The following is a 17,691-nucleotide window of genomic DNA, read 5'->3' as shown; positions in this document are numbered from 1 at the left end:
CGCATTGGCATACAGGCCAAGGGTTCAAATCCAGTCTTGAATATTGCACAATGTAATGGTATGTCAGTTGTGTGTACAGAGTAATGAGGATTGATCTGATCGAAGAGCTTTGACTTTGGTTTTTGGCTGTAAACTGCAATTAAAGTTTGGGCCATATGCTCAAGTAAGAAATATCCCACTAATAAGATTCCCATTCCAGTGATAAAAAATTTTGATGATTTTGCTGTGCTGGTGTAGTGGTTGAAGAAATTGACTCTTCTTCAGATGTTTGTGGGTTCAAATCCTGATGCATTACTGTGATAAATTAAGTTGCATAGTTGTGCTGCTTCTCCAAATGGTTATGCAATTGCATATCAATCATTCTGCATAGAAGGGCATTCACATTTGCTCTTCTTCAAGAAGAGCACTTTTCTAGTTATTATTATTACTATTATTATTATTATTATTATTATTATTATTATTATTATTATTATTATTATTATTATCGTTAATGTGAGTGCCCATGGGGCATATCTTATTATTATTATTATATATTCTGCCAAATTTTGCCATGCTACTACCCTTGCACCTTTCAAGTCACTTCAATCATTCAGATCTTAACCTGTGCAGCTCTTTCAGGACATGTGTGCAACAATATTTTCTTTCTTTCTTTCTTTCTTTCTTTCTTTCTTTTTTTTAAAATTATTATTAATTTTTGTAGTTTTTGAGATATTTAGCATTTTGTTCAAATAAATTCAGCCTTGTGATTGGATGAAAGTCTTTCAAACCAAATCCAGATTGGACACTGAAAAAATTCAGCTCGCCAATTGGTCGGTTTTTGCATAATGAGCTGAAAACAGCTTCAACAGGGGTTCAGAGCTCTGCACCGGTTTGCAGTGTCTGGTTCGTCTCGGTCCCACTTTCATTTGTCTTTCTTGCAAACTGTTTGAAACACTACTTTTCCTACACCTTTTGTCTCACTTCAACCATTCAAGTATCAAACTCTTCAGGCCATTCAGTTGATGTATTCTATGACTTTTGGTCCTTGTAACATTTAAAGTTTTTAAGTAATTAAAGTTTTAAACTTTTTAGGGTATTCAAGCTTTTGTCAATTTTTAAAATCCGTTCCTGTGATTGGACAAAACAGTTAATACAGCGCAGCGATTGGTCTATTTTCTTCACCGGTACACAAGTACACATTGGCATTCAAGGAGAGGGATCAAATCCAGCATCAGACATTGTGCATCATGATGGTATGATAGTTGTTGTACACAGGGTGCTGTGTACTAATTCATCAAAGTACAACTTTCACTGAATACTGTGCAATTAAAGCTCAGACTGTATACACAAACAAGTCAATGTATGTGCCAAGTCTGTCTTGAAAATATGTATGAATTTCTCAAAGTTTTGATTCAAGTTTTTTTTAAAAAGCTGTGGTGAAATGACAGGTAAATACTACATTTTTGTGGTTAAAATGCTTCAAATGGAACAAAGCGGTCTTTCCTGCAAAATGTTTGAAAAGCTACTCCTCCTATACCTGTTGTCTCACTTTAACCAATCAAGTATCAAACTTTTCAGCTCATTCAGAAAATATGTGCTAAGACTCTTGGTCATTTAAACTTTTTATTAATGTGAATGCCCATGTGGAGAAGTGTGCTATGACTTTTGTCATTTCAAATCTTTGTAGGTTTTGAGATATTTTACATTTTGCAAAAATTAATTCAGCCTTGTGATTGGATGAAAATCTTTCAAACCCGCTGTGCACTGGACGTTGCAAAAATTCAGCCCTGTGATTGGTCAGTTTCTGCATAATGAGTTGAAAACTGCTTCAACGGGGTTTCAGAGCTCTGTACCAGTTTGCAGTGTCCGGTTAATCAAGTTCCCATTCCCATTGTCTTTCCTGTAAAATGTTTGGCACGCTACTCCTCCTATACCTTTTGCCTCACTTCAACCATTCAAATATCAAACTATTCAGCTCATTCAGGAGATATGTGCAATGACTTTTGGTCTTTCTTCATCTTCATCTTCATGCCGTTTATCCGGGGTCGGGTTGTGGGGGCAGCAGCCTAAGCAGGGAATCCCAGACTTCTCTCTCCCCAGCCACATTTGCCAACTCTGCGGGGGGGGGGGGGGGGATCCCGAGGCGTTCCCAGGGCAGCCGAGAGATATAATCCCTCCAGCGTGTCCTGGGTCTTCCCCGGGGTCGCCTCCCAGAGGGACGTGCCTGGAACACCTCACCAGGGAGGCGTCCAGGAGGCCTCCTGACCAGATGCATGAGCCACCTCAACTGGTTCCTCTCGATGCGGAGGAGCAGCGGCTCTACTCTGAGCCCCTCCCGGATGACTGAGCTCCTCACCCTATCTCTAAGGGAGAGCCCGGCCACCCTGCGGAGGAAACTCATTTCAGCCACCTGTATGCGAGATCTCGTTCTTTCGGTCACAACCCACAGCTCATGACCATAGGTGAGGTTAGGAACGTAGATAGAACGGTAAATCGAGAGCTTCACCTTCTGGCTCAGCTCCTTCTTCACCACGACAGGTGCAGAGTCCGCATTACTGCAGACACCGCACCGATCCATTTGTCAATCTCGCGCTCCATCCTTCCCTCACTCGTGAACAAGACCCCAAGATATTTAAACTCCTGCACTTGAGGCAGGACCTGACTCCTGACCTGGAGAGGGCAATCCACCCTATTCCGGCTGAGGACCACGGTCTCAGATTTGGAGGCGCTGATTCTCATCCCAGCCGCTTCATGCTTGGCCACGAATCGCTCAAGGGAGAGCTGGAGATCACGACCAGATGAATCCAACAGGACCATGTCACCTGCAAAAAGCAGGGACCCAATCCTGAGGCCACCAAGCCGGATCCCCTCACCACTCGGCTGCGCCTAGAAATTCTGTTCATATAAGTTATGAACACAATCGGTGATAAAGGGCAGCCTTGGCGGAGTCCAACCCTCACCGGAAACAAATCCGACTTACTACCGGCAATGCGGACCAAGCTCTGACACCTGTCGTACAGGGACTGGACAGCTCGCACAAGGGGGTCCGGTACCCCATATTCCCGGAGCACCCCCCACAGAAGCCCTTGGGGGACACGGTCGAACGCCTTCTCCAGGTCCACAAAGCACATGTAGACTGGTTGGGCAAACTCCTATGCCCCCTCCAGGACCCCAAAGAGGGTATAGAGCTGGTCCACTGTTCCGCGACCAGGACGAAAACCACACTGCTCCTCCTCAATCCGGGATTCGACTATCCGGCGGACCCTCCTCTCCAGGACCCCTGAATAGACCTTACCAGGGAGGCTGAGTAGTGTAATTCCCCTGTAATTGGAACACACCCTCTGGTCCCCCTTCTTAAAAAGGGGGACCACCACCCCTGTCTGCCAATACATCGGCACTGTCCCCGATGCTGCAGAGGCGTGTCAGCCAGGACAGCCCCACAGCATCCAGAGCCTTAAGGAACTCCGGGCGGATCTCATCCACTCCCGGAGCCTTGCCACCAAGGAGCTTTTTGACCACCTTAGCGACTACAGCCCCAGAGATAGGAGAGCCCACCTCTGAGTCCCCCAGCTCTGCTTCCTCATCGGAAGACGTGTTGGTAGGATTGAGGAGGTCTTCGAAATATTCCCCCCACCGACCCACAACATCCCGAGTTGAGGTCAGCAGCTTTCCATCTCCACTGTACACAGTGTTGACGGAGCACTGCTTTCCCCTCCTGAGCCACCGGATGGTGGACCAGAATCGCCTCGAAGCTGTCCGGAAGTCTTTCTCCATGGCCTCACCAAACACATCCCATGCCCGAGTTTTTGCCTTGGCGACAGCCAAAGCTGCATCTCCAGAGTCCCACAGGCCAAGAAGGCCCGATAGGACTCCTTCTTCAACTTGATGGCATCCCTCACTGCTGGTGTCCACCAACGAGTCCTGGGATTACCGCCACGACAGGCACCAACTACCTTACAGCCACAGCTCCGGCTGGCCGCCTCAACAGTAGAGGCATGGAACAGCCCATTCAGACTCTATGTCCCCCGCCTCACTCAGGACACGTTTGAAGCTCTGCTGAAGGTGGGAGTTGAAGCTTGCTCTGACGGGGGGCTCAGCCAGACGTTCCCAGCAGACCCTCACAACACGTTTGGGCCTGCCAGATCTGACCGGCTTCCTCCCCCACCATCTGAGCCAATTCACCACGGCTTTAGCGGCTTTTGCTCAGGAGGAAGAACAGTCGTCCTTCAACTGGAAAGTTGGGAGATCAATTCCAGAATTCCCCTGACTAAATGCCGAAGTGTCCTGGGGCAAGACACTGAACCCCAAGCTGCCCTCCGATGTGCCTATCGGCGTATAGGTGTGTTGTATGAGTGTGCGTGTGAATGGGTGAATATGACAAGTAGTGTGAAGTGCTTTGAGTGGTCTGCATGACTAGAAAAGCGCTATATAAGTACAAGTCTATTTACCATTTACCACCAGGTGGTGATCAGTCGATATCTCCGCTTCCCTCTTCACCTAAGTGTCTAAGGCATGTGGCCACAGATACGATTACAAAATTGATCATCGAACTGCGGCCCAGGGAATCCTGATGCCAGGTGTACATCTGGACACTCTTATTTTGGAATATGGTGTTTGTTATGGACAATCCATGACGAGCACAGAAGTCCAATAACAAAACATCATTTGGTTCAGAGAGGGAGGACCATGCCTCCCAATCGCTCCCCTCTAGGTCTCACTGTCATTGTCCACGTGACCATTGAAGTCCCCCAGCAGAACAATGGAGTCCCCAGAAGGAGCACCTTCCAGCACTCCCTACAAGGACTCCAGAAAGGGTGGGTAGTCTGAACTGCTGTTCAGTGCATAAACACAGACAACAGTCAGAACCCTTCCCACCACCCGAAGGCGGAGGAAAACTACCCTTTGTTGTCAATTACATGTCAAAGCACTGGTTCATCCCTTGAGTTAGGTGATTTTTATTTTAACGCATGAATTATTCAAAGATCATTGTAAAGTGGCTTTAAAATGCTCATTACTCTGAAAATCATCAGATACAAAGATTACACTGTAAAAAAAAAGACTTTGGAAAACATTCAGAAAATTCAGCTGAAAACCATTTAGAAAGCCTCTCGTTGGATCCACAGCAGGTATGTACATCATGTAAAAGACTGTGTATTTAATAAAGTGTGAATTATTGCAAGAGAAGTTACTTATTTGGAGACCATTTTCTGTTTAATTGCTGGGTTAAAAATGTTTCACACAAGTAAAAAAAAATCCTTTAAAAGCACTGTCTTAACCCACTCACACAACTTACTATGTGTTTCTAAGGTAAAGAGAATGCATGAAACAGAAATTTGGCTAATTTTCAAATGTTTTGGTAAAAAAAACAAAAAAACATTACAGTTTAATTAGAAATACATCTTACACCAACTTAATTTTAGCCAATGAAAATAATAAACATTTAATAAAAAAAAGACACTTTCAACAAAATACCCTTTTATCTTCCCATTTCAGTTATTTATCATTTATCATCACATTCATACAGTGTTGTCATCTCTCATTTGATTCAAGCCTTTGTTTGACAGAGAAATGGCGATTTGACTGCAACAAAGTGCAAAAGACATACAGAAGGGAGAAATTAAAACGTTCACAGCACACATACACAAGGATCGCAAGCAAGGAAGGAAAGTGTGGCTTAGCTGTAGGCAAGGAACCAGGAACCTGGAAAAAGAGATGAGAGAATAAATAACTTAGAAACGAATTAAAACCTGATGAGATGTTTCAATCTGCAGTGTGTGTGCAGTCAGATGCATCCAATTCAACTGAAGGTCGCTATGTTTTTATGCAATAAGCTCTCTGAAAGGTAGGGCATTGGTCAGAAAGCCAAAAAAGAGACAAAATGTAACAGGAAAAAGCTGAAAATCTCCACAGCAAATACCAGTGTACCAGTCCTCAGGACCAGTATGTGCCATGTACAGGTTGTAACATGTTCAAATGACAAAAGAGGCAAACAAAAGAGAGCTAAATAATTTTGAAAAGTTTTTTTTACAAGTTCTTGACTGAGAATTAATGGATGGGTTGCCAATGCCTAAAGAAACACTTTGAAAGATCTTAGAAAGCCCAAAGATGGTTTAACTGAGCTTTAAAAGATTGCAGGAGAATCTGTTGGTTTCTAAGCCAAATGCAAAGGAATGAAGGCTGCTTTAAAACCTTTGCACAGCATTGTCAATGATTAAATAAATAAAAAAGATAGAAATTGGTAATGAGTGGACAAGATGCACCTAATGGGACAAGCAACTTTGCATTTTGTATATTTCCTGTGGTGATTTGTGGACAGAATGTGGATATGGTGTGGATATGACTTTGCCAGCGTATGGCTCCAACATACCAGACACGCAAGCAGGCAAGAATGGCCAGTAAAATGCCACATAGCAGAGCAAAGGGCACAGCAAACAGCAAGGATAGGCAGCGATATGTCCAAATACGAGTTCTCTCAAAGCCGACAACACTATAAATCCACACTCCATCCATGGTATGAGGTGTGGCGGGTTCTGCCAGCACATCACTGACTTCTACCTACAGAGAAGAAACAAGAGAGAGGGCAGCAGACATTAAAACAGACTTGCAAAAAGATAAATCTTCATACAAATAGGGTTTACCTTTCTCTGCTGATGTTTTGTCCTCTTTTATTAAACTTCTGATTCTGGAAAATATTGCTGTTATTATTGCTTGTCCTGCAATATAAACGGCTGCAAACCGTCTGCCTCACAATGCTTAAGAAGACCACAGTTTTACAGAGTTACTGCAGTTCTGAAACCTTTAAGAGATTTTCCAGAAGGTCAGCAATGAGTACATAAATGGCTGCAGCGTTCACTCCAGAGATTTTGTAGAAATGTTCCAGCTTTGTAACCTCATCATAAGACTGCTTTCTGCTTTCAATTTGCATGTAAAAATAGACATTCCAGCACGTATGTTGTGATATCAACACAAAAAGGAATAAGGAGAATAAAAAAAACACAACTGTGGAATGTAACATCACCGGACTTGGAGGTAAATTGTCTTAGTATTCTGCAGAAACAATGCCAGTGCTCAAATGCTTAAAGACTAAAGATCAGTTGAGTCTCCAGTTTTAAGTATTGTAAAGAACCTCATAGAGAGAGAGAGAGAGAGAGAGAGCGGAGTTATCGGGACTTCAATTTGGGTTTAGAAAGTCTCACTAAACAAAAGAAAATGCTGGAATCTGGAGGGAAAACCAGGAGTCAGAGCCACAGGAAGGAGGAAGGGAAGTCTGTCCAAGAACGAGGTCCAAACAAGAGGGAACGTAGAGCTGGTGCTTCAAGGGCCCGGTGCCTAACAGGTTGCAGGTGTGCATGATAAGTATTTGGATAACTGAGGAGCCAGAGAAGGAGTGGGTTCATCCATGGTTGCGCTTCGTGCAGGCATAACAGGTTTCATGTCATCAGCTTACAAATGGCTTCGGATGAGATTTTTATCTTTAGCAGTTTCTGGTGAAAATATCTCTGATGCAAACGATACTGGACCCAGTCAAGAACCTCGGGGAACTCTAGTACAAGAACCATTCTGCAAAGGATGAACATGTTGGTTGCTGAAGCTGGTATGTCACAAGTTAGCAGCTCCCAAAATGAGACAAACATGAACATAAAGAAAATGATGCTGCCAGGATTTTTGGAGTCAGCTGAAGTTGTATGTCACAAGTTTGACAACAACAACATATTATATTGATTAGATCAGTGTTTCTCAGTTCCTGTCCTCTGGACCCCCTGCCCCACATGTTTTATAGGCAACCCTACCTTAACACACCTGAATGAAATCAAGGGCTTGTTAACAGGCTGCAAAGAACTTGATAAGGAAGTTCAATAATCTGACTTGTGCTTTGGAGGAGGATCGTATCCAAAACATGCGGGGGGGCTGAGGATCGGAATTGCAAAACACTGGATTAGATAGATGCTGATTTAGTTTTTTATTTACACAAATACTGAAAAAAAATCTGCAAAAATAGCTTCTACAAAGAATTTATCATGTCTTTTTTTTTTTTTTAGAACTTGTTTAGTAAAGTAAACAAGTTATAAAATGAAACATTCTGGACATTTAATCATTGTTGCACAACACTTTCAGACATTCAGGCTTTTTTTTTTCATCAAATTCATTCAGTTTTTAGAATAAAACAACTGTAAATAGTTTACCATGTTTTTCAACCTGTTTTGGATCGATGTTATTGGAGAATCGATCATGACTCGATGTCATCATGTTGATGCATTGTTATGCACTTTATTATTCATTTTAAACTATTACTGTTCAAAACACATTCAGTAAATTTGCAGGCGCTAACAAGGTCACGACAGAATAAACGGAATAACAATAGAAGACAAAGCGAAATGGGACCTTTAGGTGCTGGTTGATGCCGTTTGGGTCTCTGTTGACAGGGGGAATGGGAGCGGCTGTGGTGGGGGTGGTAGGAGGAGTTGGAGGTGTAGGAGCTGGAGTTGAAGCTTTAGATGCAAATTCTGGAGGAGGAGGAGGAGCGTTTATCTGTTCTTCATCGCTGTCATCAATCTTGCACTCCACTAAGCTGTCATCGCTCACCATCATCATCCTTGTCAAAGGAAAAGGTATAACTGTGTGTTTGTTATGGGGATACCTACATTTAGTAAGTCAACCCGCACACACACATGCACAGACACACTCCTCCAGTAGACTGCAGGGGTGCTGAGTGTAACAGCGAGCTGAGCTCTGCACCACCACCTGTTCTTTAGCCCCCAAAAAAAGATGCCACACCAAAATCTGTAAATAGCAGCTGGTGAGTTTCAGATTTATTTCTCAAAATGAGACACACATGCTGCTTAACATTCTTTATGAGGAGTATAATTAAGAAAAAAAAACATTTTTTAATGCAGTTTGCAAGTAAATCTTGAAAGCTCCTCTTTTTTTTTTTTTTTATCAGCTTGCATGTATCAATCGGGAGATACATTCAACACACACACTTCAAGTGGTGCAAAGTAAGATTCAGCTCCTTTGCATGTTAAAAAGTCATTCCAGCAGATCTGCAATACCAACGTTTTAGAAGATGAATCAAGTCTCACTTACCTTTCTGGAAATGCTTAATTATTTCTTAATGAATGAGCAAGGCTTGCAAAGTGAGGATGCAGTGTTAATCCTAGATGTCAATGTTCAGCAGCTTCATCCCTCACAGTTAGAAAGGCATATACAGCATACGGTCAGATGAATACACAGACATCTGCAGGGTTTGACTCTGACTTAGAGCTGCAGAAGTGCTAATGTGGTACAGTGCTTCCTATGCTGTGTGTGCGTTAGTGTGTGTGAAGGTCTTGGTTAGCTATGGGAATGGGTTATTTTAAGAAGAGGAGCGAATGGGTCCAAAAGATCACATTACAGCATTTGGGGAGCTGTCTTGACATCAGAAAGTGAAACAATGTTGAAACCCACCCGTCACATCTTAAATATAATGGAAGGAGAATGTGCACATTAGTATAAACTGGAAAGTAAAATGCATTAAACTTAAAGAAATCTGGCAGTAAACTTGCAGACATCTGAAGTTACGAAGCCTTTTAAAAAAGGGAAATATCCGGTCTTAACATCTCAAAAACCATTTGGTCCTTATTAGATCTTGATATTACTTATATAAAATAATAATATATGAAAAACTTTACCAACATTCAAAAACTGTCAAGAAAAAACACAATGCACACTCCTGCATCTTCCATGAGAAGGTGAGTTGCAGCGAAGTGCTGCGTTTTATAATCTGATTAAAAGACGCCAGCCATGATCTTAGGGAAGCAACTGCTGCTGTTTATTAATCTGGAAGGTATCCAGGAATCCAAACAATTTGCTATCCATCATTCTATGATGAGAAATATAATTTACAGACAGAAAACAGTCAAGACGCTTCTTCATTTTCTTGAAAATTGTCGTCACAGAATATTTCACTTTGTGCAAAAAACCCACAACAAAAAAACCCCCAATAAAAGTAAAACTCAAATGCTGTGGAGTGGATTAAACTTGCAAACTTCAACCAACTGAGACAACATTAAAAAGAAGAGGGGGTTCTTAAACTCCTCCACAGCAATGTGAAAGACTGAAAAAATCAACCAGGGAACAATGACTTGAGCTTTTGCTGCTAAAAGTAGTCATACAAGACGAAGCTACTGCAACTCAGTTCCCATTCTCAGCTTCTGTATTATAGCTTTGATTTTTTTTCCCCAAAAAACACACCATGTAATATGTCTGTATTGTTGTTTTACGTAAGGCTGCTTTCATCTTGTTTTAAGACCAAACGCCTGCACCATGAAGCTGGATAACATACCCATGATATCTCTCTGTTACCTGGGTAACAACCTGGGATATTTGACATATTGGTCAGCGGTACCAAGAAGATGGTCATCGACTCGATAATTGAATCCAGACTTTTCCCATCTTGATCACTACACACTCTAATAGAAGGAGTGGTGTTTGCAGCATCTGACCAATTGCAAGCCTGCAGAAAAGCTGCAGAGCAGCCTACTTCACCCTGCAGGACATTTATTCCTAAAATATATGAACTAATCACACACATCATCCAAGCTAAAACCAACTCGGTTGCCACAGCAACAGCCAAGAAGGAATGCTGACAGACATCTCTGACTCTGTTAATGCATGCATTTGTGAAATTATACACTATTAATTCATCAGACAACATAAATGGATAGCACTGTTCACTAAAATGTCACTGTATCACAGCCCAGATGATTCAGACCGAGCATTTCCACAGTTCTTTCCTTTCCTTTATATTTTCCATCAGGTTATTTTGAGGCTCAGGAGCTCGTTGAATCGTGTTCAGGGTTGGGGTATCAATTCCTCAGCGTGACAAGAATATGTCACCATTATGATTAACCTCATTATTTCAGATGCAACCCTAGTGAAGCTAAACAGACTTGGGAACCCTTCCAGAAAACAAGTAGAGAACAAGCTTCATCTATCCCGAAAAACTCTTCTATCTAAAGCGTTCCTTCACATCTGTGCTCCATCGTCTACAGGATGTTCTACGAATGGCCAGTTCATGTTCCAGGAGAACTGACTGGTCAGGAAGTGGTGCTCTTATAATCTTTAATCTCTTATCCAGATCAAGCTGCAGAGCAGGTTAGCCTTTAAGCGTAAGTTACCATGGTGATTTACACCAATAAGTCGACCAGTATCATAAGAAAGAAAACCCAGCGTTAATCATGAAGCTACCTCAGTAAGACGGCTTCGGAGGTCTCAGGTGATTTTTTATTTTCAATTTATCTTCTATGTCCTGATACAATAAAGATCCAATTAAAGTTGCTGTTTTTCTTTCACAGGACTGTATTTGAGTTAAAGAATTACAATATTACATTTTTGCCAGAGTTTTTTTTTTTTACAAATTAGCAGGCAGGCTCATCACATCGTAACAGGCAGGGTACAACTGGGACAGGTCACGAGTCCACATGGCCAACAACTCGGCATGGTCGTTTGTATTATCGGTGTCTGTTTTGAATGATCACTTACTTAGGATGTCTTTCTTTTCTTGTGGGAGGATAGAGGAGAGCATGAGAACTCAAAACATGAAAAGCCTCAGCTGGATTAAAACCAGAGTTACTGGCCGTGCCAATGTGCAGCTCCACTTATGGCAACAGATACACCTAAATGTTACAAACCAGAATTTCAACAGTGCACATCGAGCACACGGATGATACAGCATTACGGGTGTAGACATTTTTAGATAGTGGATGGGATCATTTTGTCCTATTTCCAGCTCCAAGATTTAGTGATGAGTCATTATTTTATATTTACAGGTTTATACATGTGGTACTTCACAAGGTAGCCGTCGCGTGTTACCCCTACAGAACATTCATTTATGCCATCTAAAAATACTAAACACACTCTTATAATTCATCAGTTTTTGATCTTTATTGTACTTTTTTTTAACCCACATATACAGTTGGATACAGTAAATTTAGTGACATCATTAAACAATGATCCAAAATACAAGGTTGCTTTTACCATAGAAGCAGAGTCCACTTCAAAATAATGACTTTACTTCCATGTTTCCATTACTAAAACAGGACGGGGGGGTGGGGGTGGGGGGGGGGTGAAAGCATGTACGAATGGTTTAAATGCTTTTGGAGTCCAAGTTATTTGCAGACATCACTGCAAAAAGCAAGAAACGCATTTTCATAGGAATGGGACTAAATAGGAAGGGGGGGGGGGCAAACTGCATGGATAAAACAGACAAGAGTTTCAATTAGGGCTCTGACATGCCACCTTTGCTTTCACAGTTTAAACCAGAAGAAGTGACTCATGGGGACCATTTTGGCTCTTGAGATTAGGGCACAGTTTCCAGTTGAAGGTTAATGGTGCCGTCCATTTAACTTGGAAGTTGGAAGATGGTGCCAGGAATGGCATCGCGCCTGATTTGAACAATTGCACCTAAACGGTTAAAACTACTGGTGATTAGTAGTTTAGGAATTATGAATCGGTTTCTGGAAAGCCATTTTATAGTGGTGCATAGCAAATAATATAAAAATATGTTGTGCGTTGGACTGAAGGGAAGCAAACTGCTTTTACTTCTTTTTTTATGCACAGAGCTGCTATCTTCAAATTTAAGTTGGAGTTATGTACAGTTTCTCTGACTTCCTGTCAGAAATCTTGGAGAGAAGGGCGTTTTCGTCTGGCTACTCTGAAATTCCAACATTAAGTTCAAATGGAAGGCAGCATAACTCAACCAAAGACCTGAGTGAGGAACTCTAACTTATTCTTTCAAAGCCAAACCTGAGTTAGCCCATCTTTACCTCTGCAAAAGCCCTGAGATTCGACCTGTGTTTCAGGCCACGCGTCACATATAAAGGGGAACGTGTTTTCAGTGTGTTTTCGAAGACTGCATGCTGCTATGCAAAAACAAAACGCTGACTTCCAGTTTTCCCAGCGGATATATATATGGCGCCTCAAAGTGTTCAATAGAGAAAAGTGAAATAACCAGAGAAATAATCTGCATAAAACATAGAAATTAAATAATTAGGAGATTGAAAAGTTGTTCAAACATATTAATATGGCTCACTTATAAGATTGCTAGTTGGATCCATTTTTGTTTTTCATACGGAAAAATCCTACTTCAAAGATTTAGGTGGAAGATTTTTCGTGTTTTCTGTGGTCGGTTTCACATTTTTGTCTTTGCGACTGATTTTCTAAGAGTGTTTTGTCAAGCTACTGTATGTGTCTACACAGAAAAAATTTGAAGCCAAAACCTAACCATACAGTACACACAATCCCTAAGGTTAACCCCATAACAAATAAAATTAGCATTTAAACACAAGTTAAACACTAACTAAAACACTAAAACATAAAAATTAGCATGAGATCAAGGTGTTTCTGAAAAATGCCATAAAATAATGCACATTTGCAATAAAAATATTGGTCTTGAAATAAAATTGCCATTTATTTTTTTTACCATAAGAAAACAGAGCTTTAAAGATGTTTTCAGTTATTTAACAAATAGCTGATCCACTCAGATATTTTACACAGTTTTCAACATAAATTATTTTAAACTTAACTTAGTCTTTAATACTGAACACTTTTGGGCCTATAATATCTTCCTGGTTCTCTTTTTATATAAAATGCAGAGCAGAAACATGTCTGATCTTTTAAAATCAAATAAATGTTTCGAGGAAAAGATGTAAAGGCACTCCTAGACACAGGCCCTGGATCAGTTTTCGGGTTAGAAGGATGTAAACGTCGGGCTGAGCTGATCCTAAACCTGCCACTAGGGGGCAGCGTAAGTATTTTGGAGTAGAGTCAGTACCATGTCAACCACTTCTAAAAGTCAGTCTGGTGATCTCACTGGTGAAGTCACATTCCTGACTCCCCAAAAGTTGTAAAAGCCTAAAGAACAAAGCAGATCAGAACGTAAAACAGACCAAACCCAGCTGGAAAACAGACACACTTGACATACAGTTACACGGCACTGAGACTAGTGGCACTATGAGATAGCAGACATATTATTATACACGTGTCAATGTCAAAAAAATAAATCAAGATCTTCACCAAATGCCTCACTGGCATCAGCTTAATAATCATCATCGTCAAACAATGAATGAAAAATTCCCCTGTTGTCCTCTGTTTTAGTCCACCGGTCTGAAAATAGCTCGTCCTCTGAGACCAAATCCTCCTTTTTTGGCAGAAGGGGCAGCTTGAGGAAGAGGGGAAGAGGACGAGGGAGCGGGGGCTGCAGGGGTGGTGAGGGCAGGCGATTGCACTGGAGGCTGGCGAGACAGGAGCTCCTTGAACACAGAGTTCATCTGACGGCTGATCACCTCCTGAGAGATCAAGAGGGGAAGAGACGAACAGCAAATGAAGCACAGAGACATAAAAACACTGCTTCTGTCTCTTTTCCAGTGAAGTCCGAGTCTTTTGACTTAACAGGATGCTGTAAGAAGGCCGCATTCATGCTAATTCACAGCATTTTTCCAACAGTTTTAGGACAATGCAAACAAGTTCACATGAACGGAATAATTATGTCATCATATGTGCAAAAAGTCATTAAATTCTGTCATTTTTATATACAAATTTTCATGGGTCCTCTTAGCCATTGTTAGCTATAAATGCATTAAATCTCACTGTCCTGAAAAGTCTGATAGCATCAGATATCTGTAAAGGTTCCTCCAGTCTCTTCACTTTACCACAATACAGATAAGTCCACAGGAGTTCAGCAGGAAGTGTGATGAAAAAAGCAGAAAGATCGTCTCCATATTTTTAGACGAATTTGGGTTTATCTTGCGGTTTTCATATGAGTCTGTAAATGCGTCTATGTCTACATAAATTTAAAAAAGAGAGAAGAAAGATTCCAGATTATGTTTCTTGGTTACTGCAAGTGAGTGTATAAAAGATTAAAACTTTACCTCAACTGTCTTCTGAACGTACAAATTATTCACAAAAAGTTGAAAAATAAATTCCAAACAAAGTCTGATAACTGCATGTTTAGGGTCTTGTCCTTAAAGGTGGGGTATGTAAGATTTTCAATATTTAAAAAAAAAAAAAACTAAAAAATAACTACAATCATAATTAGGTAGTTTTTTTTAACATGTAGGTTCCAGTCTGTCCATATTTGATGTGTTATTAAATTAAAAGTTTAATTAATAACAAAGACCCTTCTTAAATGTTTGCCTACCAGTAAAAAAAAGTGCTTTTTGTCATTTGTCATTAATTAAACTTGCAATTTAACAACGCATCAAATATGGACAGACTGGAACCTACATGTTAAAAAAAAAAAAAACTATCTAATTATGATAGTAGTTATTTTATTAGTTCATTTTTTTTAAATTATTGAAAATCTTACATACTCCACCTTTAACTCACATTGAAGGTACAGAATGCAGTTTGGGAGGCGGTGAAATTAGCCAGGATAAATTGTTGACTGATAAACCATGATGAAAATTATAGTCTGATGATCTGCTAAAGGAGACTTCGAACTTAGCTTAGTTATAATCACATATAACGGTTACTCTACATGCTAATTTTGTCTATGCGTGAACAAAAAAAACGTTCTCCCAGACGTGCACAACTATATGTAAGAATGAAAACTGATTAAAAACAAACAGCAGCTGAATAGGATAAACTACAAACCTTATCAATTTGTGTTCGTTCAGCTTGAAGAAACGGAGGTCGGTCTGTAAGTCTGCCCTGTCTCAGGGTGTCCAAAGTGTGTCTTCGCTCCTGAGACCTGGAAAGAAGATAAATGGGACCTGATAAAACAACACATGACTTAAGGACAGCAGATTTTGACCATGCTTTATGTTTTATTTTAGTAAATTAAAATCAGGAAGGATCATATTAAAGCTGGGGTAGGTAGTGTTGGGGAGCTAGCAAGATGTGAAAGTGGCGCCCTGTCTTGGCTCCTCCTCCTCTGGTTTTGATCCTTGCGTGATTTTTTTTTAAATAAGAAATGAACAACTGCGTTTCAGTCCAAACGTTTTAATTGGTCAGAGTTTTTACAGATTTACAGTAAAGTGAGAGGTCTGACTTTAATTCTGACTTTAATGTTTATGATTACAAAATGTACAGACTACTATCAGGGTGAGGAACCACTTCACCCAGACTAAAAAAAAAATGTCTCTGAGCAACATTACCTACCCCAGCTTTAAGTGTCCAATTTTCTCTTGAAAAATTTGGATTTTGATGCATTTTAAGACTGAACATATCTGCCAGGCCTGTTTTATTGCATATGTTGCTAATGCTAAAGAGCTAATAGCGAATTTAGTCCTTTTTGGATGCTTTTTTCTGAAGGGCAGTGGTGAAAGTGAACCAGCACACAAAGATTTCAGTGTGTAAAAGAAAGAACTGAAACACGCTGACATCAGAGTACTGAACAGAAGTAGCGTTCAGGGATTTTCTTTGTTGTCTTTGTCATTCAGAGCAACCGGTTTTATTCACACAGTCATGTCTGCTGTTGGCATGCAGATCCTGACAGAAGCATTTGGAGTTTCAAACACTTCTGCACACCTGGAGCTGCCATTCCTGCTATTTGTATAAGTTATTCAAGCTGACAAAGTTCAGGCAAATTCATGAGATTAGCCCAGAAATCCACACTTCCCTTTTGCAACCACAGACAGTGGTGACCACAAAGTATAACTGGAAATCCTAAAACTGACTGATAAATCAATCCCAGCATACATAAAAAGGCTCACTTATTCCATTATTAGTTGTTATGACTCCCAACCTCTGTCTTCTTGTACACAGCGATCCGAGCAATACTTCAGTCTGTGGACTGGATTCCTTTCACTTCCCCAACTGTCTTCGCTTTCCTCTGCTACATCTTGGTTAGTTCAGCTCAGCTTTGCCTCTTTTGTGTGGATTAAACAACAAGCAGTCGTGCATTAAACGGTTTTAATGCACGACGCGGAGTCTAGAACAGCACAACGTGCAGCGCATTGAAACCATGTAACGCACTGATCTGAGTTGTTTAATCCACTTATACCATGGTCCCACATGCTGAACACTTGTTTAATGTTTTTTTTGCTAAATATGCTAAAGTATGAAAACTATTTAATGTTGGCATCAATGTAGTTTGGATGCTAAACAAGTGTTGTCAAGCTACAACGAGTTTCTCTTATTCACCTGTCAAAAGCCAGCTGATCTGAACCAGCTGATTAGCACGTTGCTGTGCTTGTACATGAAAATAACGCACGCCAGTGGGCATTACAATTCTCACTGACCATGGTACAATTAAATTAAACTCACTTGTTATTTGAGAATATGACTTTTTATTCTGTGTAAAAGGAACTCTTAGAGCTCATAGATACATAGGAAGTCGCTGCTCATTAAGGACAGAAAAAACAACGAAAAAACAAGCAAATATGATAATTCATTTAGCATAATGATTTCTTACAAACACAATTATAGTTTATAGTTACAAACTTCAGCTTTTAATTAGGGCTGCTTTTCTTACATTGTATTTTATGTGCGTGAGGCTTTTTACATTTAGATTCTTTTGGGCAGAAGCTCTTATGGGTTCAGCGTTTATTCTTAAGCACTGGAAGCACACACACTTTTCCATCCGGCTCAATTCTGTTACAGATTTTAGAATTGTGGGGTTTTACTTTTTCATTTAGGTTTAGTTAAAAGACTGTTTGTTTGTTTTAATCTCTAAAGCAAAGTGACCTACAGTAGCTGACATGTATTACTGTCCATTTTGCTCTTTTCATTGTA

At 40.6% G+C, this 17,691-nt stretch overlaps 2 protein-coding genes across 3 annotated transcripts in view; both read right to left on the bottom strand.

Moving 5' to 3' along the window:
• Positions 1–5,134: 5,134 nt before the first annotated feature.
• cav4b (caveolin 4b) lies at positions 5,135–9,257 on the bottom strand. The gene is made up of 4 exons (XM_079239804.1): positions 9,064–9,257; positions 8,362–8,572; positions 6,347–6,534; positions 5,135–5,679 (listed from the first exon to the last, which is right to left on the bottom strand). The coding sequence occupies exons 2-4, from the start codon at positions 8,569–8,571 to the stop codon at positions 5,496–5,498; spliced, it is 582 nt and encodes a 193-aa protein (XP_079095930.1). The 5' UTR covers position 8,572; positions 9,064–9,257; the 3' UTR covers positions 5,135–5,495.
• A 2,732-nt stretch (positions 9,258–11,989) lies between these two features.
• The window catches only part of arhgap4b (Rho GTPase activating protein 4b), a 39,368-nt gene continuing 33,666 nt past the window's right edge, over positions 11,990–17,691 (bottom strand). For both annotated transcript variants that reach the window (XM_079239079.1, XM_079239078.1), the window contains exons 23-24: positions 15,610–15,706; positions 11,990–14,303 (exon numbers count right to left, since the gene is read on the bottom strand). In XM_079239079.1, coding sequence (XP_079095205.1) covers positions 14,109–14,303; positions 15,610–15,706 — 292 coding nt within the window. In that variant the 3' untranslated portion in view covers positions 11,990–14,108. The remainder of the gene's footprint in view (positions 14,304–15,609; positions 15,707–17,691) is intronic.

The sequence above is a fragment of the Telmatherina bonti genome (assembly GCF_933228915.1).
Source record: "Telmatherina bonti genome assembly, chromosome: 4".
Classification (NCBI taxonomy): domain Eukaryota; kingdom Metazoa; phylum Chordata; class Actinopteri; order Atheriniformes; family Telmatherinidae; genus Telmatherina; species Telmatherina bonti.
This window is presented reverse-complemented; position numbering and strand designations above follow the sequence as displayed.